Below are 24,964 nucleotides of genomic sequence, written 5' to 3'. Positions count from 1 at the left end.
TTGTCAAGAAAACTTTAAAAATTGCTACAATTCTTAACATTAAGAGCAAGATGTCTGCTCAGATCTAACATTATTAAATGTGACAATAATTAAAGCTTGGTTAGTCCAAAATATTTAAACTGTTAAGAAAAATGTTACAAAGTTAACAAATGAAACTATACTCAGACATATTCAGGTCTACCGTTTTACTGTGCTGAACTAGAAATGAACCTAGGAATTAATAAACACAATCTATGTCAACTCATTTGACACATTGTGTCACTGCCAAAGCATTATAACTCAGTTCAAATTAAAGTGAATAAAAATGTATGTAAGTCAGCTTGTTACATTTATTCTGATTCAAAAAACAAAAAAAGTTTGGCAATGTCCATTTTCTGTAGTCCTCCCTGTAACTACAGCTTCTATTATCATATAGTTAGTAAAAGGCATACGATGTACGATACATACAAACTTAGGAAAAAGGCCTTTTTCAGAGAAGCTATGTATTTATTGTTTATAATCAATCATCAATATGTGTACCATTAAATGAAAAGGTCCACACTGTATAACTGAAAACAGCTATGGAGTTACAGAATAAATATTTTTTTAACAGGATATTTTTGTAGGAATTTTCTGCTGCCCAAAGTTACATACTGCCACAGCTAATACAGTCCTGAAACAGAGAGGAAACTGTCTCCTGATTTGAAACAGACAATTTGTTAACATGCCAAAAAATAATGTAATGCAAATCAGTTTTTCTTCTCTCCTCAGGAGTCCCTGTCTAAAACAGGTGTTGATATAGTCTCAAAATGCTGATTTATTGGACTGATATAAGAATCAGGTAAACTTAACTTTGTATATCAGAGAGAAAAAAAAATCTGGTTTTATTTTTACTTCTTATGGAGAAGAGTCAACTTGGCATTCATTTTTCTCTGATTTTAATAAAAGCAGAGAACAAAAAAAAAATAATAAAAAATAAAAATCATTACATAACTGTCCCTGATTCAGCTGGATTTAGAGAGATTATAAACCATTTTCAGATGTCATGTCTCTTTTCTCTCTTGCTTTGAAGTTGAAAACTAAATAGAAAGCCTTGAGTCTATTTTCTCCTCATCTTACCAATCAATGGTATCAATAGTGACATTTAAGCATGAACAAAGTCCACAGGTAAATGTCATTGAGAGTTCTTAAAGAATGAAGGCTGTGCTTCTGGTCTAACCTTCTCTAATAAGTGATTATTCGAAGGGATGACAATGACAGACGGTGTACAGGCTCAATCCATAAATTTCTATAATGCAAAGATGTGCTCCAGTGGTGAGAACTGACCTGCGATACATTTAGAAGTTGTCTCTGAAAGGCAAATCAATATTTCTTGTGAGCTGCATAGTAAGCAAATCGAAGTTCTTTAGCAACAGATAATGAATACAAAATGTCAGTCGACATCAAAAAATTAGTCTTTCATGGTGAAAATAAACATCCCCTGGGTTCTACATTTCTAATTATAATACCCTCAACAACACTGCCTTTCCAAACCAAAGAACAATATCTGCACAGAAACTGGTTCAAAATTAAAAATCCACTTTTTTTTGCACCTCAAGGGTGTTATTGTCTAACCAGATTCATCACTCTCTTGCAACAACAGCTTTTCCCATTACTGTCAAGCCCAGCATCCCTTTGTGGCAATAGATTTGCCTCTTCACAAGTGAACAAGACACTAACTTTTTAACACATGTCATAAAGCTGCGAGACATCTCATTCAGTGCATAGGGGCCTGTGTTGATCTGAGACTTCAGACATGCCATCGGAGAGAAGAAGCGGTACGTCATCTGACGGTTTCTCGAACGACAGGCCTGTCACAAAACAGCCAAAAGCTTAGAAGTGCAGTTCATTTGACACATAGTCTTCAGGGAGGTTTCTTATGGAAAAAAAAAAAAAAAAAAAAGTCACCCCATTTTTTAAAAAAGAAAACTCTGCAAGCGTGGGTGGGAGGATGGGATCGGGGTACATTACAAATAAAGCACTGGCCTACAAAAGATCCAGAGGGAACACTCTATGTGCCTCCTTGGTATCCATTTAACAGGAGGGCTTACAGCAGCCAACTACTTACAGCCTAACTGAAGTGCTATATTACTCACCGAGCTCAGCTGGAAACACTATAGAAAATGTGTTTGCCTAGGATCTGCTCTCCTTTATCAATCCCAAACAGCAGGGACTGGAGCTTTAAGCACTATGCCAGGGTTCCAGCAATAGCAAACAACATTTCAGACAGAAAAAGAAGGAATGGTTGCACAAACAAGATTTCAGTTTTGTCTCTGTAAATCCTTTAAAGCTGAATCTAACACGGCACATCCTACTGAATTCCCACAGAGACTATTCACAGACACTGCCTTGGAAAAGTGAACGTGAAGACTTAGAAGCACAAACTCAAGTGTGCACACAGACAGACAGACAGACACACAAACACAAAAACCTACAAAGATTACACAGAGAAAATGAGAAACAGGTGCAAAGGCACTCGATTTGAATTGGATTCATTTTTTCTCTTACCAATGAAGAAGTTCCATTCAGCATCTAGGTCAGCCTGGTTTGCTAGACAGCCCCTCATAACATTATGACAGTAGTTGTGGCAGGGTTTCAGTCCAGGCATGCCGCGACAGTAGGAACAGTACAGCATCTTGGTCAAGGCTCTGACACATGCTGGAGCTACATTCACCTATGAAGCAAAGAGATATTTTTAAGTTATAACCTTTTTCACAAGCTCGTTAAGCCTAACTGTTGTACGTCATGCTCCTAAAATGGAGAGAGAAGTTCATATGAAACAGAGTAACATAGTTTTCATATTTTTACAAAACATCACGAAGTTTCCGCAAAAACCACTGCGTACCAGACAATGCACGTAAAGCATCAATAGTGAGGAATGCAATTCCACATTGAAAGTTCGGGTGGGGGAGGTCACATGCCATTTAACTTTTGACAAACATCTCCGCACTACATCACATCTTCTGTGGCTTGAAATGTGAAAACCCAGCAGATAAAACTGTATGACATGAGGTATACAACTCTGTCCATCTCAATTCCTTGTGAAGGCTGTGGCTTTTGTTGTTGGGCCATGTCATTGTACCAGCTTGAATGAAAGTGACAGGATTCTCACATCTGCTTCCCTTCAGAGGTGGGGATGCAGAGCGAAGAGTACATCTGATAATTGGCCTGTCAGCCTCTGTATTCATGCTTGACTTTAGATTTTGTCCAGCGCAGGCTCTGGAGACTACTGGTGTGTGTGTGTGTGTGAGTGCAGAGAAGGTTGGCCGATCGGTCAGTGTTCGTGCCATACAACTGCAGACCATCTACTGTACGTGAAGAGTTGTTTAGCTGTGGCAGAAGAACCAATCTACCCTTCATTTAAAAAATCACTCGACTAGACAGTTAAAGAAGTATTATTCTAAGGTGATTAATATGTCAGTTCTAAAAGTCAGGTCAAGTGAAGACAGTTTTATTTAAGTGTACCAAACTTTAACAACCTCACACACCCTCCACCTGCAGAAGAAACCTAAGGACACAGAAGCTTGCAATCAAACGCTTTTTATTCTGAGAAAGATTTATTCATTTTTGTGTTGCTCGTTTTGGGGTTGTTTTTATTTTGTGTTTTTTTATCTTTTTCTTTGTCAGAATTACTAACATTAATTTGATTTGTGTTATTTTTAATATGGTTTTAAGAAAGATAGATGCAGAGAGAGATAAAACAAGGACCTGTAATATAAATGCAGCTGAAGATAAAAGTAAGATGGATCTGGAAAAGACAAAAAACAACAGTGCATGTTTGTAGCTCCATGGAAACATCTGATGTTGTATTATGGCACACAGCTTCGGTCTTTTATCCAGTCACTTCTGAACACTGTAGTCTGTCTTTGATTTTACTGATGCAATGACCTGACCCCTTGTGTGTGCTTGTACGTGTGTGTGTGTGTGTGTGTGTGTGTGTAAAGAAAAAGCTGAGAGAGGGAAGACAGAGATGTATGCTATTTGTGTATTCGCTCCCTTCTGCTTGGCAGCTGGCTACTAGGATCAGATGAACCAGCTTTGACATTTGCAATCTGCCCTGACATCATGCTATGTCTTGTAAGAAGGTTGCTAAACTAGGTTGTTAGTTGTCATTTCCTCTGTCACGTGTCATCCACTGGTATGTGTTTTTGTAAATGGTTTATATCAGCCTGGGAGTGTGGTGAACATATGGAGGTTTATCACAAACAAGGTTCATTTGATTAAACATATTTCACAGCTGACCTGCATGGAAATAATATATTTAAGCTTAAAGAAATAATTCTAAAGATTAAATAAGACCAAATGAATTATTCAAAAGTCTCAGTATTTGTGTGTACACATTATTTTTTGTTCTTCAAAGGACATGGTCAACAAAAGAGTAATATTAATTCAATTTGCTACTTACTACTTAGTAGCTAAATAGGATGCTAATACTTGAAGCAAAGTGTTACCAATCATATTTATAAATCATTTATAAAATGCTATTAGCCTTCATGGACCCATCACTGTCATTAGACCGCATGCACAACATTAACTAGTGTTTAATGTGTAATTCACAGGCAGTTCTGGAGGCAGTAAGAAAAAGAGCCGGGTGTGGAGGACAAAGATGGTGCCAAAGAAGCCGAGAAACAAACACAGAGAAAAGGGAGAGACGGATACAGATGAAACAGATGGAGAGGAAACCGGACAAGACACTAGCAGACAAACAGAAGGAACAGGCAGGTGGTACTGCCACATTTGGACAGAGGAACAGAACCAAGTACATGCCAATCACAGTGTTTGTTTTGGAAAGAACTTATTATTTCCAAAAGAATTTTTACTTACAAATAGACGCTTTACGTTTTCTTCTACATTTTTCTTCTCTGATTTACTTTGACACTATATTTTGTTAGCAGATCACAAAAGCAACCAACACCAAATTAAAGGGGACATATTATGAAACACTCACTTCATCAGTGCTTGTACACATATATTTGTGTATTTGAAGTGCCTAGCCAGTCATGAAATGTGAAATATTACAACCCAGTGACTTCGGTGTGAGCAGCTTAGATCAGAAAACGTAAGAGCAGTTTTGATTTTGCTCCAAGAGGGGAGGTTTATTTGCATAATCCAGCCCCCCCATCCGAGTCTCTCCACCCACGGATTCAGGTCTACCTTTGCACAGGTCCACCATTTTTTGTTTCTGGCAAGTGTCAGACTCGCAATGTCATGTCTAAAGTTAGAACTAAGCACAGGAACTGCTCTGTTGTTGGCTGCATCAACCAACGCAGTTCACTTCTTCGCCTTCCAGCCTCAGAGGACCTAAGAAATCTGTGGATTAATTTTGTTTTTGATGGAAACATCTCAGCAAGTCACTAAAAATCTATTTGTGTGTGCTAGTGCATGCGACTGCTTCTCTAACCTCGGTCAGCTCAACGTAGGATGAGCTCACAAATTAGGTTTGAAAGAGGGATCAGTATCAATGGTCCATGGCCAGAGTGCAGACAAAGGACATGTAGGTATCAAAAAACAATTGCGCTAACAGTAGTTATCTGTTATTAGCCACAGCCTCCATGTTATGTTTGCCAGTTGTAGTTACTTTGGATTTCATCCTATCGACACTATTAAATAATATGAAATTTAAATGAGACCAAGTTAGGTTGCAAGTTAGATGTCTCTAAAGCCAGTGTTTTGTGATTAAAGCTGTGCAATCGCTATTGCATTTAGCATCCGGCCCATTTCAATGGCTGTGCTGCCTGTTAAAATGATCATGGGTTTCTAGATTGGAAAGATCAGCGACCGTCGACTCCAATTATTGTATTGTTTACATGTAAAGCCCACGGTCATTGTAACACATGTAAGTGACTGTGCCTACCATGTAGTTAATATTGTAAAAGTCTATTGGAATAACTTGGATAACTAGCAAACTGACTCAAATTTGTTATGAGATATTTGTTTGTAGTCTATTGCATCGGCATCGGCTTGTTAGCACTATTAGGTTAATTCGCTTGTAATTTAGGTAGATCTGCATTTAGGTATCCATTGCTTAAATGCTTCTGTGGCATAAAAGAGACATTAAAATTACTGTTCTTTATATATAGGCAAGCACAACACAACAACTATCCATGGCCATGGCCATCATGTGGCCTGCCAGACGGACCCATCTGAGACATGCACAGTTGACACACATCTGTCTATCCACACTTGATAGACAAGAATGTTGTTTTCCCTTTTCTCGGAATGTTGTGCAGGTATATACCCAGTTATTTTCTCAACACTCAAGAGTATTTATGTATGTATGTATACACATGCACACCCATAGAAATGCATACGTATAGACATATATATGAATGTGTAATATACACATATGTAACTACTGGATGCCTATCATATTATTATTTGTTTTTTTTCGCCTTTCCAGACTCCATCTGACAGTCCTGCATTTCAGTGAAAATGCTGGCCATCCCTAAACAACATCTGCGGGTGAACCACTATTTCAGGTAAATTTCCCAAAATTGAAGAAAAAAGAAATCACTGTAAAGCCAGTAAAACTAAGCCAGTAAAACCAGAACAAACATCCTGTAAGTTTAACGTGCTTTTATTGTAAATTTCACACTCTAACATATTGTGCAAATAGGCATTATTCTGCAGAACTTAAATAAAATAAATTTACTGCATCCTTCACATTAAGTTAAAAGTCAAAGTGAAAACAATATACATAATAAATAAATAAGTAGTAACGCAAATGTGCAGCAGTGTAACGGCTAATGGGTTTCACAGAGAATATAACATGTTATGATGTTTTACAGGTTACGATAATGAGATCGTGGACCTCATCTTTCAAATGGTTTTCCAAGATCCAACCCCATATGTGGAAGATGTGCTGTGGATCCCAGTCCCTGAGGATCATTCTGCCCAGTTTCTCAAACCAGACAAGGAGGACGTTATATACAGCTACGGTGACTGTGTGTGTATGTGGTCTACTGGGGGCAGTGCTGGTTGTTAAACAATCTGACAGCAGCAGGAAGGAAGGACCTACGATATCTCTCCTTCACACATTTGGGGTGAAGGAGTCTATCGCTGAGGGAGCTGCTCAGTGCACTGATGGTGTCCTGCATGGGGTGAGAGACATTGTCCATTCGTGATGATAGCTTAGCAATCATCCTCCTCTCTCCTACCACCTGCACTGAGTCGAGGGGGCAACCCAGGACCGAGCTGGCCTTCTTGATCAGTTTGTCGAGCCTCTTCCTGTCAGCGGTTGACATGCTGCTGCTCCAGCAGACCACCCCAAAGAAAATGGCTGATGCCACAACAGTGTCAAAGAAGGTCCTCAGGAGTGCTCCCTACACTCCAAAGGACTTTCGTCGTCAGCAGATAGAGCCTGCTCTGGCCATTCTTGTAAGTCCAGTCCAGTTTATTGTTCAGATGAACACCCAGGTACTTATAAGAGTCCACCCTCTCTATGTCCATTACCTGGATGCTCACCAGTTTCGGGAGTGCGTGAAAATCCACCATCAGCTCCTTTGTTTTCCCTGTGTTGATCTGGAGGCAGTTCCACTGACACCAGTCCAGTTTTTGGTCTTCTAGACCAGTTTGGTCTAGAAGTAGATGTAAATAATTATTTTAGCCACTTAGCTCTGTTCACTCCCGTTCATTGAGGACTATGTTCCGAGTGCCCCCCTAGGTGAACTGCAGCCAACTTTCAGTACAGTGGGTTTTAATAGGAAGTGGACAGGCTGTCCTCAGAAAGGCTGTGGCCATACTCGCGTTGGCACACCTCCTGGAAGAGAGGGGCAGGTGTGAAGTGGCTCATTAGCATTTAAAGCGATAGGCACTCAAAACAGCTTGTTCTCAAAAGAGCTTTTTTAGAGGGGGTAAGAGGGAGGCTGTGATGCTTCATCTGTGTGGTATTATGACCAAATAATGTCACAGACATTTCATGAAAACCACAGGGAATTGTAATACATTGTCAAAAAGGGGTATAATGTGTCTTCTTTAAATTTTGTCTTTTTGGCAATTAATTTACTGACTTTTACTGACTGAATTAATTTACTGTGTACAGTACATGTACACAGGAGTCCATGATCTAAATTGCAATTTTTTTGGAATTTTCACAAGCTCTGGAAGAGCCATGTGAAGTAAATTGCTAAGCTGGCTCAACCATTTAGTAGGCGATGTAACTCTCACGGTTAGTTCATGTAGTGGGGATCTGCTAGTCAGCAAAGTCATGTGAAGTTTGAATAGAAGAAAATTGACTATAAATACCACAGTCTTTACAATCTGAAATCTAAAAATTTTGATTGTGAAGATTTTAGATGCTTTCAAGATGGACCACCATCTAAAGTTATTAGATCAGCCATACTTAAACAGTACTTCTCTGGCAGCTGTCCACGGGCAGCTATAACCTTCAGATCTCAGTCTCGTCACTCTGTGACAGCACCTTTATTTTCTGTATCGACGGAGTCACTATTATACATATGAATCAATAAGTCAAATCTAACCGCTGCATGCAATTCACCAATCTACTGTAACTGAGACAGAGATTAGACTTGGTTTTTAGATTTTAGATTGCACTTCCACTTCCCTCAGCATGCGTCTCCAGCAGTCTCTCTCCACCCATCAGTGAGTTAAACCTCACAAATAAATACATTAATTAAATATAACAGGGTAATTTGCATCTATATATATAATAGTCCAAACACACATATCATATATATGTATGGACTAAGGACAGAGGGAGAGTCGCTACCTTCTCTGTTGGCTCAGCCCCTCCCAGTCACTGTACCTGGGCTAGGACATTAAATCTAGTATAAAGCACAATCATAAAAAAGAAACTAGTTGATAGGATGACTTTGGAATATATTCACATAATAAATTCACTGCTCCGGTACTATAAATGATAGCGGTATTACAGAAGAGCCTAATGGAAATATAGAAGGCTGTGACATCTACTCAACATCAACAGGCCATTGCAAATGACATTTTGTACAATTTAATACCATCGTACTTTTCTTCCAACTTGTACAATAAAATACAGTACTTATTCATGAGAATATTAAATAATTTAAAAAAGTTCTGGGATTAATCTGTCTCTGTCAATTCAATTAAACTTGGCCTAGTTTCTAGACAGACTTTTTAAGAGACGAGGAGAAACACTGCGAGAATTTTCATAGTAACACAAACTACACTCTTTACATTCAGTTTGGCTAGTTAGCAGCAACCAAAGAAATATATTTCATGCTGCAAATAGGAAAAGTGTTTTAAGCCGCCCTTGAGCTTTGTGAGCATTTGGGAAATTTGCATAAAAATGGTGCCTCCTAATGCAATTATCTTACAGGTTTTTCGTTTTTTATTTTTTTTTAACATTATTGAAGCTACTGTGCCCAGCAGTCACTGGGTGCCCTGGATGAAGGGTAATCTGATAATCTTGTTAGCACTTATTTACAGCTGAGTGGTTGGAATATTTCGCAGCAGGATGAGGCTAAGGCTGGGGAGCGAGATGCGTCAGATCCAGGTTGAGATTAAAACATTAATCTACTCATCTGATGTTTAAGTGCTATAATCACAGTGTGTTAAGAGCATATGTTTGTGTGTGAGTATTGCAGCTGTGGAATAAATATTCTGATCTTGCAAAAGTAACAATACTGCAATATAAAAATACCCCATTGTAAAAACAAAAAGCCCCTTTATTAAAAAATATTTTATGTTATGTTATGTTAAAGTACCTGCATTAATAGCAGAATATGTTTTAAGTATCTAAAATGAAAGTACTTGTAAGGCAGAAAAATTACTATTACTGGGTATATATTATATTAATGGATTATTATTATCTATACATGTGTAAGTATCTTTTTACTGTTGTAAATGGTTGAGGTGGAACAAATTTTATTATGATAATAAGCCTTTCAGATATGTTTTTAATGTAAAACATAATTTTATAACATTCAGCATGACATTTTAGTGGAGTATAAGTATAAAGTAGGATAAAATGAATACTTAAGTAAATTACCTCAGATACGTGGATAAGTGGCTAAGAGGTCATGAACATTCAGTTTTGATGAAAGTGCATTTTACCATAAATACATTTCTATTTTTTCTCAACCTAGTAGTTGTGATGGCGTGTTCTCATTTTGTTGTATAAGTATTTTCACTTAAGTACAGTACCTGAGCGAATGAAAAGTCAGCATTTTGTAGAGAAATACGGTACTTACTAATGATATCAGAGTACATACAAAAACCAGGCTCCATATACGATGAAATAACTCCAAAAAACACTCTTAGACGACATCACCTTGTCTATCCTACTGGGTGTTGTCATGCACATATGGCGTGAACTCCCTTTAGGGGTAACAGAGTGGGAAGAACACAGACGATGGAAATTGCTTTGTGCCACAAAGTAATGAAGTTGTGAGAAATGACAATGACTTTGCAAGCTACCAAGGCCAATCAAGGGGAACACTAGTGGGACAGCAAAGACTGTCGCCAAAAAATTTTCTCAATAGTTCTGTCATAATTATTGTGACAGGATATGTTGCTTCACACTGATTGGACATGGATGTAAGACTGCATTGCTGCCCCAGTGTCCCCACTCAATTCCACAGCCATTAGTGTCAATGGCAATATGAGTGATCTGTCACTGTGCAAATCAGACTACCATCTGCTACCATAAGAAACATGCGCCCTGTCCCCAACAAACATCTGTGTGAAAACTTCAGGTCTTATTTTTTCCTAAGCAAAGGATTATATTAAAGGTTGTTCCAATAAAAATCTGAAAGTAATTCTGAGGTGAAAGAAAACTCTCATAATAATACGCTTACAGAAGCTAACAGCAACCCACTTTCACCAAATATATCTGTAATGCAGTAAAATATGTATTATGGTGTGTTTGCGTTCAACTCAGTAAGCTTCTAAAATAACCTTATAATTCAAATAACTATTCAACACTGTTTTTTTCTGTTCAAGGTTAAAATGAAAACTTTTTTTTATTATTGTTGGGCACTCAACTCTAAATCTCATGTACCTAAAAGTTGTTTGGTGTACTCTAATTATTAACTGCTGATCAAATGCAATAGACAGTTCTTCAGAAAGTTGGAAACCAGCATTCTGTTTCAGGCCAGCAGAACTGCTCTGTGTATTTCTTGGCAATGCACAGTTTGCTCGAACAGCTTCACAAAGATCCACACAAATAGATGGAGAGTCACAAATCTATTTGCTATTGTTGTTGTCAAATCACAAATACATTTAGAGACTGAGAGGCGAGTTAAGATAAGCAGCTGGGTAAACTTGAGATGAATATTAATCCTTTAGTACAGTCACAGTCTGTGCACAATATGATAATGTATGCACTAAAGTTGTCATTGATAATAAAACACGGTCTGTAGCACTTTTTACTTTTCACTAATCACATCTCTCCTCTGTGCCTCTCTGTGAACTAGACTTGAGTCCCCCCACTCAGCATGTTATATGTAAGATGGAACCAAAGACAACTCCAGAGAGGCTGCACTAAAATCAGCTGCTGTCAAATCAATGAATGTCTGAGACTGACAGAATAATCCACGTGCAAGCAGTCGTACTTCCATGAAACAACACAGCGATACTTGGCGGGCCCCTGCGATCCACACGAGTCAGCTCAAGTGTCTGTCTTTGCTGAGGCATGGGATTGCCTGCTGATCTACCCTGACGTGTACCATGTTATGTGGCATGTCTGGAGCAGCAGTTGGGACTGTTTCTTTAATTTACCAAGACAAGTGCAAACATGTTAAAAGCCAAGCCCACGCTGCTTGGTGACTAGGCGCAGCATACAAGGAGCCATGCAACATCTCTGGTGGGTACAGGCCCTGCATATACTATATTGTTATCCATCTGCCATGGTGCCTTCTGGATTAAAGCACAGCACTCACCCTCTGTCCATCTGACTCTGAAGGTCTGCAACCCAGCCTGAATGTCAGGGGCAAACAGGTCTCCTGTGGCTGCCAAGAAGAAACCTCTGGACAAATGTCACGACATCAGTGTTGACAGCCTTCTCTAAGTGCTTGTTAAATAAAGATGTTGTGCCCTACACTTTAATTCACAGTGCAAAAAAAAAAAAAAAAAGCGTGAGTCATAAGATCTGATCTTGGTTGACACAATCACATAGAGACATATTAGAAAAAACATATTAACACTAGTTGTTGGATCTGGCAGACACCTAAGGAGTATTATTATTTTTCAAAATTTTTGTCAATTTTTGTCAGCCTTTTGTATTTTGTTCTATATGTCCTGCCATTCATATCACTAACTGAATCTGTATCTTTTTTGCAGTATAAATGGAAGAACATGCACTATTGAGAGAGTATACAGTATTTTTCTTTATTATCCTTTCATTTCATGTCCTTGAATTCCAGACTCCATGCTGTCTCTCATTTTTCCAACATTCTGCAGTTCACCACAGATCAAAATCTTTTAATTAAAAAGGACATCTTTTGTGAGGCACATTTCCCGATGACGTGCCAACCTTTTTGAGCCAGTTGCCATCTGCCGTCACAGCACTGTGGCTGAGGCCTTATCCCCAGCAAGCTGTGTGAGCTGAGAGCCAGTGAAGAGACAGACTGAGAGGGGGAGAGAGAGGGAGAGACAAGTTTGTCCAGTGCATCTGTAGAAGTGGGCCTCAGCTGAGAAACATGGATGGACCATACTCTGTGATGGAGGAGGCCACTTAATCTGCCTGGACCAAAATCTGCTGCGAAATTGTTGAAGTCAACATATTCATCTTAAATACAGATATGGAACTACTGGGGACCCATGTTCCCATAAAGACACTTTCTTCATTAAATTAAGGCTTTTTGTCTTTGTGTCTCTATAACTATAGTGATGTCTCTTAGTGACAGAATTTACACATGAAGAATAACTGCATCCAATTCCATTGCGATGGTTTGCTGTGTCAAAGACTGTGATGTAGTTATACAAACTTATAGTGGTGGAAGAAGTACTCAGATTTTGTCCTTACTGACTTACTGTAAGTACCAGCACTACAGAGCAAAAATACCCTGTTACAAGTCTGCTATAATTTTCTGCAAAAGTTAAAGAAATACCAGCATACACACACACACACACACACACACACACACACACACACACACACACACACACACACACACACACACCGACAACCCAACCTCAGTCCAGTGTAACACATAAAGATGAAGGTCTGCGGACCTAAATATTGCTTTGATGAGTAAAACTGAACATCATTTTTTCCCCTGTATAAGACTTTAAAAAGTGTAGGAATATTGTAGACATTATTGTCAAATAGCACAAAACCCCAAAACATTCAGTTTTATTTTTTGATTAAAAAAAAAAATTGAAAATTTGAAAAGCAGCAACTCCTCTCATTTAAAAAAAGCTGAAACCACACAATTTTTGAGATTTTTGCTCTTTCAGTTAGATTTTGTTGGTTCCAAAAAAGCAACATATAAACTCTCTGTCACCACTTTAATAACATTTATAGTTTGTAAATTCAAAATACTGACTCAGAATGACACTGTCGTCTGAGCTTGTAGTATCGAGTATTGGACACACCCCACTGTTTTATCTTGATAGTGAAGAGTGAGTGAACTAAACTGATATGGCAGCGTACAAAGTACAAAAGAAAAACTATGGAAACCACACGAAACCAATGTTGATATTTCTCACATGTCAGCAAAGACTCTGCAATTTGGCAGAGCCTTAATCGAAGGTTGTGCGAAGAACAGAAACTGCCTTGAAACCTAATGGTAAATTATCTGACGGTTTGTGGTAGCAAATGAGTGTATAATGAGATGAACATGAGTCATGAGGAAAAACAAATCCCTCAGTGCAAAATGCATTACTTCCTCCCATCATCAGGACTAAATATCCACCATGGACAAGACCAGCTTTCCATATGTGTGCAGAGTGAGTGATAAGTGCTCGAAATGCCTGAACTTTAAACCTTTCAAAAGGTCCAAATCCCTGCAATCTTCTCTGAGCGGGTCTTAATATGGCTGGACTGTGTTTTAAGTACCCCCGTGATAAAACTCTTAATGGTCATCATAAACTGTAATCCAGAGAGATTCTGCTCTTAATCCAGGATCAAGGTCCAGGAAACTGTTCAGTGCAAGTCAATCACAATCCCATTTTATGGAGTGATATCTCCCCTGTTCTGACTTCAGTGAGTACTGAGCTGTCTGTTAGCAGTAATTATGTATGGCTCATCATCATCGGTGCATCATCCTGCGTAAAAGTAACATGGAAAATTAAACAGACAGATGGTTGAAAGCAGCCATTTCATATAAAAGGAGCTTTTTGTCATTTCAAAACCTTGGGATTTATACATTTCACGACTGATTTTGGTTACTTGAGTTAGAGCCTTAAAGTGGCTAGTCAGAGTCACTCACCAAAGTGTTGCAGGTCTTTATGCACTGATTTATTTTTTCAGCATATTCAATCATGGTGAAAGAGTAAGAAGTTAAGAAGCTTTTGTTTGACGTAGACTCCAAAGGTGCCTTATGTATGACTAACAAGATCAGACATCATTAATATGTCAAACTGCCCACTCATGGAAAAATCGACTGTTTTCTCTACAAGTACTCAAACAGGAACTGTGCATGACTGATGACGATTATGTGACTGCCACTAATTTTAGACTATAATTTTCAGAAGTGCAGAGAAATTCAGTACATTTACTCTGGTGTTACACATAATGAGGCTTTGATGTTGTTGTATTTACATTTCATGCTACTTTATGTCACTATTATATCACTATTTTATACTATTATACTATATTTCAGCAGCAAGTGTTGTACCTCTTACTACACCATACGTTGTTGCTGTGCTACTACTTTTCATATATATAGTACTGTGCAAAAGTTTTAGGCAGGTGTGATCCTGGTGACAATGCTGTAAACTAAGACTGATTTCAAAAATGGAAGTGTTAATAGTTTATTTTCAAAATGAAATTTAAAATCAAATCAATATTTGGTATGATCATTCCTTGCCTTCAAAACAGCATCAATTCTTCTAAGTATACTTGCACATAGTTCTTGAAGGAACTCGGCTGGCAGGTTGTTCCAAACATCTTGGAGAACTAACCACCGATCTTCTGTGGATGTAGGCTTCCTCCAATGGCCTTGGCCTTGTTCCCATGTCGGAGTTATGACTTTTTGGCTGTAACTGACCAGACTTTTACGAACAGTAGATGGGTGTACCTGGGTCCCACTGGTTCCTGCCTGTTTCGAGCCGATGGCACTGCTTGACATCTTCCGATTTCGAAGCTTGATGTGTTTTTCCATCGGCTGCACTAGGTTTCCTTGGCCGACTGCTGCATCTAGGATCCTCAACTTTGCCTGTTTCAAGAGCTTGAACAGCACATCTTGAAACCCCAGTCTGCTTTGAAATCTTTGTCTGTGAGAGACTATAACTACCTTGTGTCTTGTTGCAGAGCTCAGTCTTGCCATGGTATATGACCTGTGACATGAAACTGTCTTCCACAACCTCACCTTGGTAGCAGAGTTTGGCTGTCCCTTATCCAATTTTAAGCCTCCTACACAGTTGTTTCTTTTTTAGTTAATGACTATGTTTCAACCTATTTGTGAAATTGATGATCATTAGCACATGTTTGGTATAACTGATTGATCATACACCTGACTGTAATCCTACAAAATCCCTGACTTTGTGCAAGTGTACCTATAAGAATTGATGCTGGTTTGAAGGCAAAGGGTAGTAACACCAACTATTGATTTGATTTTTCTTTTATTCACTCACTTTGTATTTTGTAAATTGATAAAAAATAAACAATTATTATTTATATTTTTGATAGCATTCTTAGTTTGCAGCTTTTTTTTCACACCTGCCTAAAACTTTAGTATTATACATTTTTATGATATAAATGACCCGAAAAGAAACCATCCAAGATCTCCACTTTTAAGCCAATATGGACAAGAAATTTTTAAAGTGATCAGAAAAAAATGGAAATTTTAATAATTCCATGATAACCGAGCAAACTCCATCTGTGAAGGAAGATTTGTCATAAGATTTAAAGGCTCAATTACAGCTACTAAATAGACCTTGGGATGAGATTATTTTGTCACCCAGTTCAGCTATGACAGTCAAATGCTTCTTGATACATCAGCAATAATAATGTAGTACAATGAAACCTTCTGAAGTTGCAATTAACAATTATTCTGATTATTGATTAAGCTACTACTTATTTTCTCAATGAACTGATTCATTGCTTGATTGGGAGAATGTCAGAGAATTGTGAAAGATAATAATTACAGTTCCCAGAGTCCCAGGTGATCTTCACTTATTATGTTCTGTCAGATCAACAATCCAGCACCCACAGATATATACTTATATTGTGAAAAAGGGGAAAACAGGACATCCTGGAACTAGAGAATAAAATTACATTTTGTTTTAAAACACAAAACAAAAACAAACAAACAAAAAACACTTTAATGATCAAACACTTGTTTCTCTGCTGATCAAATTATTGATTAATCAGTTGTTGCATCTCTACATTGAACACAAACATTCTACAATATGAGCACCACTTTTTCTTTTAATAGGGACATTTTGGTGTAAATACTTTTGTTCTTACCTTTACCTTTGATAATATTCTAACGGCTGGGCTTTTTACATGACCTTATTAGGACTTTCTATCTAAATACATCGCAATCCACTGCCAAGTTGACTGAATGACAAGTACACGATATTCAACCTTCATGGCAACACTTTATAGTAGCAGCAGTCTAGCTGTGAAGTGTGTTTGACCACCACTTGTTCATGAGTAATCTGCTGAAAAAACATAAAAAAACAAACAAACAAAAAAAGGCAGCAGCAACACCCAATGTAGCACTCTACCATAAAGCGTAAATAAATCCTCCTCCCTTACTGATATGAAATTGAACAGAAAGTGCCTTTTGTACTGCAGTACTGCACGTAAAAGATTGGTATGTGTTGTAAAGAGGTGCGAGTCACTTTTTGTCACCGAAAGCAGCAAATGTGGAGGTTGATTCTTAGGTCAAGGTGATTTGTCATGTCAAGCAGCTTTTCACCTCGAGTCCTATGGCTGTTCACCAGCCTGACAGCCTTCAGCAACGCCACACACTGTTTCCTGGCTGCACTTCATAATTGATGAGGAAGCAAGGAATATGGGATTTGATCCACAGCGAGGGGGCCTTTTAGGGCTAAGACAGATGAATAGAGGTGCTCATTTTAAGTATTCATCTGAAATATGCTCTGCCACTGAAGGCTGGGAGAAAGCTAGCTCAGTGGCGAGCTTAAAGTAAACAATAAACAATTCAAGATGACTTCTCAGAAATGATAGCAGGGAAAATATAGTTCTTTAATATACACATAATATGCCCCCTATCTCCCACAATTATGTGACTACAATGTGTACAAGAGCAGTGGGATAATAAAGATTAGTAAAATTTAGTATCTGGCCTAGAGAGCATAGAACATTAAATTATTATTATTTTGAATGTGGTCTTTTCTTGTGTCTAAAGATATAGATGTATGTAAGCTGAGGTGTGTTTAAAATGATCGTATTTCAAGTTGTGTTTGGTTGCCTGGAATCTGGCATTATTGATCATCATCTGCATTATTTATACATGTTTTGGAAAGAAAAAAATAATCAGAATCAGAATAAGGAACTGTAAGAAGCATCATCATTCATGCAACCACATCACTTCAAAAAATAATTTAAAAAGAAATAAATAATAATAATAATAATTATTATTATTATTACAAATGTGCAGTTTACATGATCACATAGCCAGAAGTGGTTTCTTTAATGGACATTTATACAAAAAAGCCATTAATAGTCTATGCTACTTGTTTGTTTGTTTGTATTAGTGTATTAGTCAACAATTTGAGTTAAATTCAACACTTTACTGTTTTAGTTGAGTTAATCCCATTAATGGTTATTTAACAGTTATTTAAACCTAATGACATTTTAAGTAACTCACGGAACTGTTAATATTGTACTCTTAAGTGCTGACTGTAGAGCTCAGTGACTGATCGATTTAACTAATCAGCAACAATTTTAATAACAGACTAGAGTGCAAATCCCAAATATTTGCTGGTTCTAGCCTCTTGGTTTGTATTATTGTTTCGAGAAAATTTGAAAACATTACCTTGAAGCTTAAAGAAACAGACATGTTTTTTCTGTTCTGTGTTGTTCACTTTTTTGCTGAAGCTGAACCAAGCTAACATAACAAAGACTTATATATATTACATATATTTCATATAATGTTGTTATATCATATAACTATCCTATAACACATAGTTATGATCACAGTCTACCCAGATCTATCTGTCTCTGTAAGACCAGTGCTTAAAGCAGCAAGTTGATTTAACCTCCAACATAAGAATGATCAAAGTTCTTCTTCAAATTGAGCGCATTTTTTATTTTTTGTCACCTCACTCTTGCTCCTACTTTCTTTCTTTCCCATTTTGACAATTTCATCCTTTTGGTTGAAAGGTACAGCAAGGTTCAAGGTAAAGAACAAATAAAAAAGAACTGTATCACTGCTGAACTCTGAAGAAACTGATGTCTGAATTTGAGAAAAAAACTAATTTTATGTCATTTGTGTCTAATTGCTGCCAAAGAACAGATTTTTAGGGGTTAGAGCTGTGCCAGACTGACAGTCATTATGAATTATCAGTAAAGAAACAAAATTAATACAGTAGTATAATAAAACTTTTTTTCAAACATAAATGTAATATTTGTTTTTAATAAAACAAATATTTTAAAAACTTAAATGGCATTTTAGTAAACTAAGCTTTCTAAGGTTTTATCATACACCTTTACGTTTTTTTGAATGAGGAAATTTGAATGTAAACAGCTCTAGATTTATCATTTCTGATAGTTTTTGCATATATTTCAGAAAGTAAAGCTATGCAGTGCACCACAAACTGTAAACAGCATTGGTTATATAATTTTTACAGTTTAGACATCTATGGCAAAACTGTTGCATAACTTTCTGTGTTTACCATGGAATTAGAAAACATATCCACTAAGCCTTTAAAAACATGTCTAATCTTTGGTATTTGATAATGCTGTAAATACATATTTATTTTTCAGAATCTAATCAACCAATTTCTCAAACCAAACCAGAAAAACACCAGCAAAGAAGAACATTATTGATATGATCAAATGAACTTTCAGTATGAAAGATGCCAATAAGTTTCCTGATTGTCAAAAAAGTAACAGAATCACAATAGTGAACAAAAGCACAATCAGAAATCTCAGGGGAAATGTACTTTAATCTTTTCTCTTTTGCAAAGCTTTGCTCTCTGCGGCTGATTCATCTGAAATGTGGAGCACACAGTGTACTGGATACTCCACCAGTCACATATGAAAAAATATATCTCACGCTGGCCTCACAGCTGGAGATCAAGTGCATCCAAAAAAGATCTTCACACAGAATGAAATTGCTTGTTCTTAATTTCTGAGCTTTTAATAAATAATTCAGATACAGTCTAATTCTAAAGGAGTATGTACAGTTCAGCCTGTGTAAAGCCTACAGAAGAGATTTCAAAGACTTTAAAAGTATGAATAGTTCAAAATAGTGCAGTTGTGGTAGTGGTACTGCATGTTTACAGACCAGTGGTACTGCATGTTTATTTTGGGTACAGTGTGTACAGCAGACGATACCATTAATATGAAATATTTTGTTTGTGTGTGACTGAACATCAATTACAACAATCACATGATATGGACCAAAGTAATTTATCACATAATTCCATTGCAGGCAGTTCAAATCTTATACTTGCATGCTCATTACTTCTTCTTGAGGCGAAACACAACACTGCCCAACAGCAGCTGAAAAAAACAAAATAAAAGCCAAGACAGACATGAAAAGACAATCTAACTCACCTTGGCAACCCTGTTGGCGACCTCCCGTCCCACCATTAGCCCCTGGACAAATGTCCGTGCAGCGATGAAGGCCTTGGTGACCTGAGCCTTCAGTTTTCTGGGGACATCACCAAAGGGCTTTAACTGATCTGTGTATTTACTGACGCACTCCAGGTAGTCGTCAGTGAAATGGTACTGGGAGTTGAGCAGCTGGAACATACGCTCTAGAAGCCTGGACCAGAAGTCATTCAGCATCTCCTCCAGGTTGACGTTGCCTCCTGTGTAGTAGCGCTTTAGCTCTGTGAACAGGTCCTGGAACACCTCTGAATTCTGCATGTACAGTTTCCCGTACGTCCTTGTGAACATGCTGTTAAGAGACTTCTCAGAATTGTCCAGCAGCTCCAAGAAAAACTCTGGATGAATGGATGATTTGGAGAGAGAAGAAAGGGAAAGAAAAGACAAACAGCTGGGTCATTTACGGTATTTAATGTCCTCTCAGACAATGTTAACCAGAAAAGTCTTCAAAAGCATAAGAATAAGGTATAATCCAATCAGAGTGCTGTTGTAGTACTTTAATGTCTTGTTTTATACAGATCAACGTATAGCAGCCAACAATAGGCAATTGATTACGTGAATAAAGCTAGTCCAAAGCATTAATAATTTAATCACGGAAATAATGGGCCACATGGACTATGAATGATTAATGGAAAGGTTCTGATTGCATACTGTAACAAAATATTCATAAGTTTTATTCACAGACACTAGTGTGCATCATCACCCTGAGCTCCCACCATTATTCAAGGATGCATTAGCTTTTCACTCGAACAATTTATTCGTTCAAAGCAGCTGAGGCTAATTGAATACTGTTTAACAGTATACTCAAAGGAGCTCCTTTCAAAACACACACCCTTAAACTGTGTGAAAGTGTCATTCAAACGTTAAACATGACAAATGTTTATAACGTTCCTTAAAGATGAACTGAAATTTGAATTCTCCTCAAATTTCAAGGACAGTGATTTTGCTTTTATTGTGCAGAATATTTCAAAAATAATTTTTAGACAGCTCTGTGGAAAGAGTGTCTAAGCTTCAAACCCCTGGAGGACTTTTTCCCCATGGCAACAATTAACTAACCTTTGACAGCTGGCATTAGGAGATAGCTGAAGACAACATGGTGTTGCACTACTGACCGTGGAACATCTAACAGAGTTGCAAGACATTTCTCTATCTTTTTTTTTTTCTTAAAAAGTACATAGTGTTGGTCAACTGTTAGTGTTTTCAGATGCTTATTTATAACTTTCTGCATTTGGGAGGACTCTCGACTGTTAAAGCTGACATTACATTTGGATAGTGGATGCTAGCAAGCTAGACTAATGACTTTTCATTTGGAAGGTAGAGGGCAACAAGCGTGCTAATATATGCATTATTGGATGTTACTTTTCCATCCATGTTAGGCCTGTATGAAACGTGGTATTTACATGTAGCCGAGTGTGATATATTTTCAGTAACTGCCACAATGTCTGAGAGCCTGTAAAGACCATATGCATTGGGCAGTTTGTTAGAGCTCACTGGGATCACACGATTAGTGAGGACATCCCATCATTAACACGAATATTGGAGATGGCTCCATCAAGTTCACATGATTTGTTGGAAGAAGTAAGTAGGATAGGATGGGATAATAAAATTTTATGTCTCCTGATTGATGTTGGTCCTAAAACCAGCCTATTAGAAGCATTACTGCCAAAAAGGTGGCTGGTGGGGCACAGTTGACTGAACTGTGGTTTACACTTCCTGACGAAGCAAAGTGTACTGTGTGTTGGTATTTTTCCAGTGTGGGATGCACTTGCTACCTGCTGTTGTGTGAAAGCACACTTAAGTGCTTAAGACTGGAAGTGTGGGCATTGGGGCAGACCTGTTATTTCAACAACTGCTGACTCATCTGGAGCTCCTGCACCCTCAGCGCTTTTTGTGTGAGGACTAGCTAGCTTTAGCGGTCTTTCATTTACCTGGATGTGGTGAAGGCAAATAACCAGACTGTGAAAGTTCACAGCAATGAGTAGACCTAAGACTTCGGCACACTGAGCATTACACTGTGATATGAATCATAACATAAAGTAACATATGGAGGAACAAAGGCAAAGTAAGAATCAAAGATGGGACAATGAAATTGCTAATGTCAATTGCCTGTGAGGCAGAATTTAAGTCCCCAGTCACACAGATTTCAGATCAATCAAATTACAGTACCAACACTGTCAGGTGGAACCAAACATTCAGGTTCCCTTGAGAACAGTAATGTATTAGGCACAATCACTGTGTAAATTGAATAAAGTTTAAATTCTCCTCTTGACCAAACAAGTCACCAGTCAAGATATATTCCAATGATTACTACCTCACTGACAGGCCACAGTATGTCAGGCTGAAGGACACCACGTCTGACACTGTGGTCAGCAGCACTGGAGCCCCCCATGGTATGTGTGTCACATACAGAAGTACGCAGACAACGCAGCCATTGTTGGATGCATCAGGGATGACAGAGAGGAGGGATATCGAAGTCTGGTGGGGGACTTTGCTGTCTGCTGTCACACTAACCACCTACAGCTCAACACCTCTAAGACGAAGGAGCCGGTCATTGACTTTGGGAGGTCTAGACCAAGACTGCGACCAGTCCTGATAGAGAGAGCTGAGGTGGAGGCTGTGGAGTCATACAAATACCTCAGGCTGTGGTTGGATAATAAACTGGTCTGGACAACACACACCAGCCACCTGTATGGGAAGACACAAAGCAGGCTGTACCTCCTAAGGCGACTACAGTCTTTCAACATCTGCAGCAAACTGCTGTGGATGTTTCACCAGTCTGTGGTTGCCAGTATCCTCTTTTACATTGTGGTGTGCTAGGGAGGTAGCACATCCAAGAAGGACACATCCAGATTGGATAAACAGATCAGGCGACTGGCACTGTGGTCGGCATGAAGCTGGACTCTCTGGTGACAGTGGCAAAGATGAGGACACTGGACAAACTGCTGGATATTATGAACAATGCCAGCCGCCCTCTGCACACTGTCATTAGCAACCAGAGGAGCCTGTTCAGTGAAAGACTGCTCCTTCCCAAGTGTAGGACCAACAGACTTAAGAAATCCTGTGTCCCACATGCCATCAGGCTTTACAACTCCTCACCTGGGGGAGGAGGAGGAGATACAGTACAGAGGACAGAAGGGAAGGAGTGTTAGCCACTCACTGTGCAATAATTTATTAGCCATATACAGTTCTCTATATTTATTTTATTTTATTTTTTATTTTATTCTTATCTCTGTTTTCTATATTTAGCCAAGAGTTTATCGTATTATTATACTTGTTTGCAAGTAGTTGTTGTTTGCAAACTACCCTGTGTGGTGCTTTCTTACTTTATAAGCTGCTGGAAATTCAATTTCCCTGAGGGAGTCATCACAAAGGGATCAATAAAGTGAAGTCTAAGTCTAAGTCTAAGTCTGATATACAGAGTTTACTGAACTTTAGTCGATTTTTTGATTATCTGCTGTGTTAAGATGTTTGAGAGTGTAAATTACTTCAAACAAAGACATCAAAATGCACAAGCTCAACAATACAATGCAAATTTAACATTCAGAGCAATTATATTATTGCTTCTTTGTCATCTGCCCAAATGGCTTTCTTCCATGTAAGCACCTGATCTCTAGAGCATTAACTGAGTCAACAAAGAGAAAAATGGAGGGGAAAAAGCAGCACTGACTTGGGAGTTTCACTGAAGCCTTGCTAATAGGATCCCATGTTCCTGAGTGCACAGGCGTAAATGTTAGGAAGATCATAACACATCTCTCCATGCACAAATGTCAAATATTCTTCTTCCTCCTCCCTTCTTTGTAAACAAACATGTTCTAGACATTTCACGTGTACTGCTTACTAATAAAGCATAGGGGACCTTCTCCTGGTTGGCTGACAGTCTTTTGCATTGTTCACAGCAGTAACTTCTGTGTCGTGGTCATATTAACTTCTAATATGTTTCTCTCCTGTGATGGTATGACTTAACTGTAAGGCTTGATGAATATTCTATTTTGTCTATAGTGAAGGGGGGCTGTTTGTTTGTAAGGAAAACTAGAATTAACAAAATGTTTGACAAATGGGCGGCACGGTGCTGCAGTGGTTAGCACTGTTGCCTCGAATCCCGGTCTGGGCCCTTCTATGTGGAGTTTGCATGTTCTCCCAGTGCCTGTGTGTGAGTTTTCTCCAGGTACCCAGGCTTCCTCCCACAATCCCAAAAACATGCACATTAGGTTAATTGGCTACTCTACATTGCCCCTAGGTGTGAGTGTGAGAGTGTGTGGTTGTCTGTCTTTGTGTGTCAGCCCTGTGATTGACTGGCGACCAGCCCTGGGTGTATCCCGCCTCTCGCCCGTAGTCAGCTGGGATAGGCTCCAGGCCCCCGCAACCCTCACGGATAAGCAGTATAGAAAATGGATGGATGGATGTTTGACAAATTCAAAACATGAAACAAATACCAAGTATAGCTTCATAATGCAAGGATATCAAGATTTACAGGACCCAAAACCCAAGGAGTTGGGTTTTTTGGGGTTATCAGTCATGTGGGATACTACATCTAAGACAAGTTTATTAACTGAAATGATTGAAAATGAGAAATGAATTAGTCAATTTATTTTTCATTTCATGTTAACATGTATTTATACTTTGTTTATTATACTGCTTAATAAAAAACAGCAACTGCAAAAATTTTTTCTTAATTTCAGACTGAATCACAAGCTTAATAAAAACCCTATCATGCTAGTAATCTTCAAAAAACAAAAGAAAAAAATTGACAAAATATATACATAATTCAGTCTATTGTGTCCTCATAATGATTAAATGTGGATCATTGATATTATCAAACCATATTTTCACAATGTGTAAACTGTTTAGGAACTTTACAGCCACTGTTGCCAGAGGTTTGGATCTACACCATTTCCAAGAAAGAAGTAACATTGAATTGCTCTGGAATTCCCTTGAATTTTGTTTCAACTTGTTTGGGCAATCCCCCTTTTTTGCTATTGAAATGGCACACCATGTCCACATCTCAAACAGTTAGGAAACCAGTCCCTAGTCACT

At 38.2% G+C, this 24,964-nt stretch overlaps 1 protein-coding gene and 1 long non-coding RNA gene across 2 annotated transcripts in view; one reads left to right on the top strand and one right to left on the bottom strand.

The window, feature by feature from the left end:
* Nucleotides 1–24,964, bottom strand: part of LOC124059814 (glypican-6-like) — a 124,284-nt gene that overhangs the window by 42,241 nt on the left and 57,079 nt on the right. Inside the window, exons 3-4 of the mRNA XM_046390196.1 lie at nucleotides 19,877–20,268; nucleotides 2,527–2,692 (exon numbers count right to left, since the gene is read on the bottom strand). Of these exons, the coding sequence (XP_046246152.1) occupies nucleotides 2,527–2,692; nucleotides 19,877–20,268 (558 nt within the window). The remainder of the gene's footprint in view (nucleotides 1–2,526; nucleotides 2,693–19,876; nucleotides 20,269–24,964) is intronic.
* LOC124059829 lies at nucleotides 5,884–8,023 on the top strand. The gene is made up of 3 exons (XR_006843447.1): nucleotides 5,884–6,248; nucleotides 6,419–6,497; nucleotides 6,807–8,023. It is a non-coding gene; the product is annotated as an uncharacterized LOC124059829 (long non-coding RNA).

The sequence above is a fragment of the Scatophagus argus genome, chromosome 1 (assembly GCF_020382885.2).
Source record: "Scatophagus argus isolate fScaArg1 chromosome 1, fScaArg1.pri, whole genome shotgun sequence".
Classification (NCBI taxonomy): domain Eukaryota; kingdom Metazoa; phylum Chordata; class Actinopteri; family Scatophagidae; genus Scatophagus; species Scatophagus argus.
This window is presented reverse-complemented; position numbering and strand designations above follow the sequence as displayed.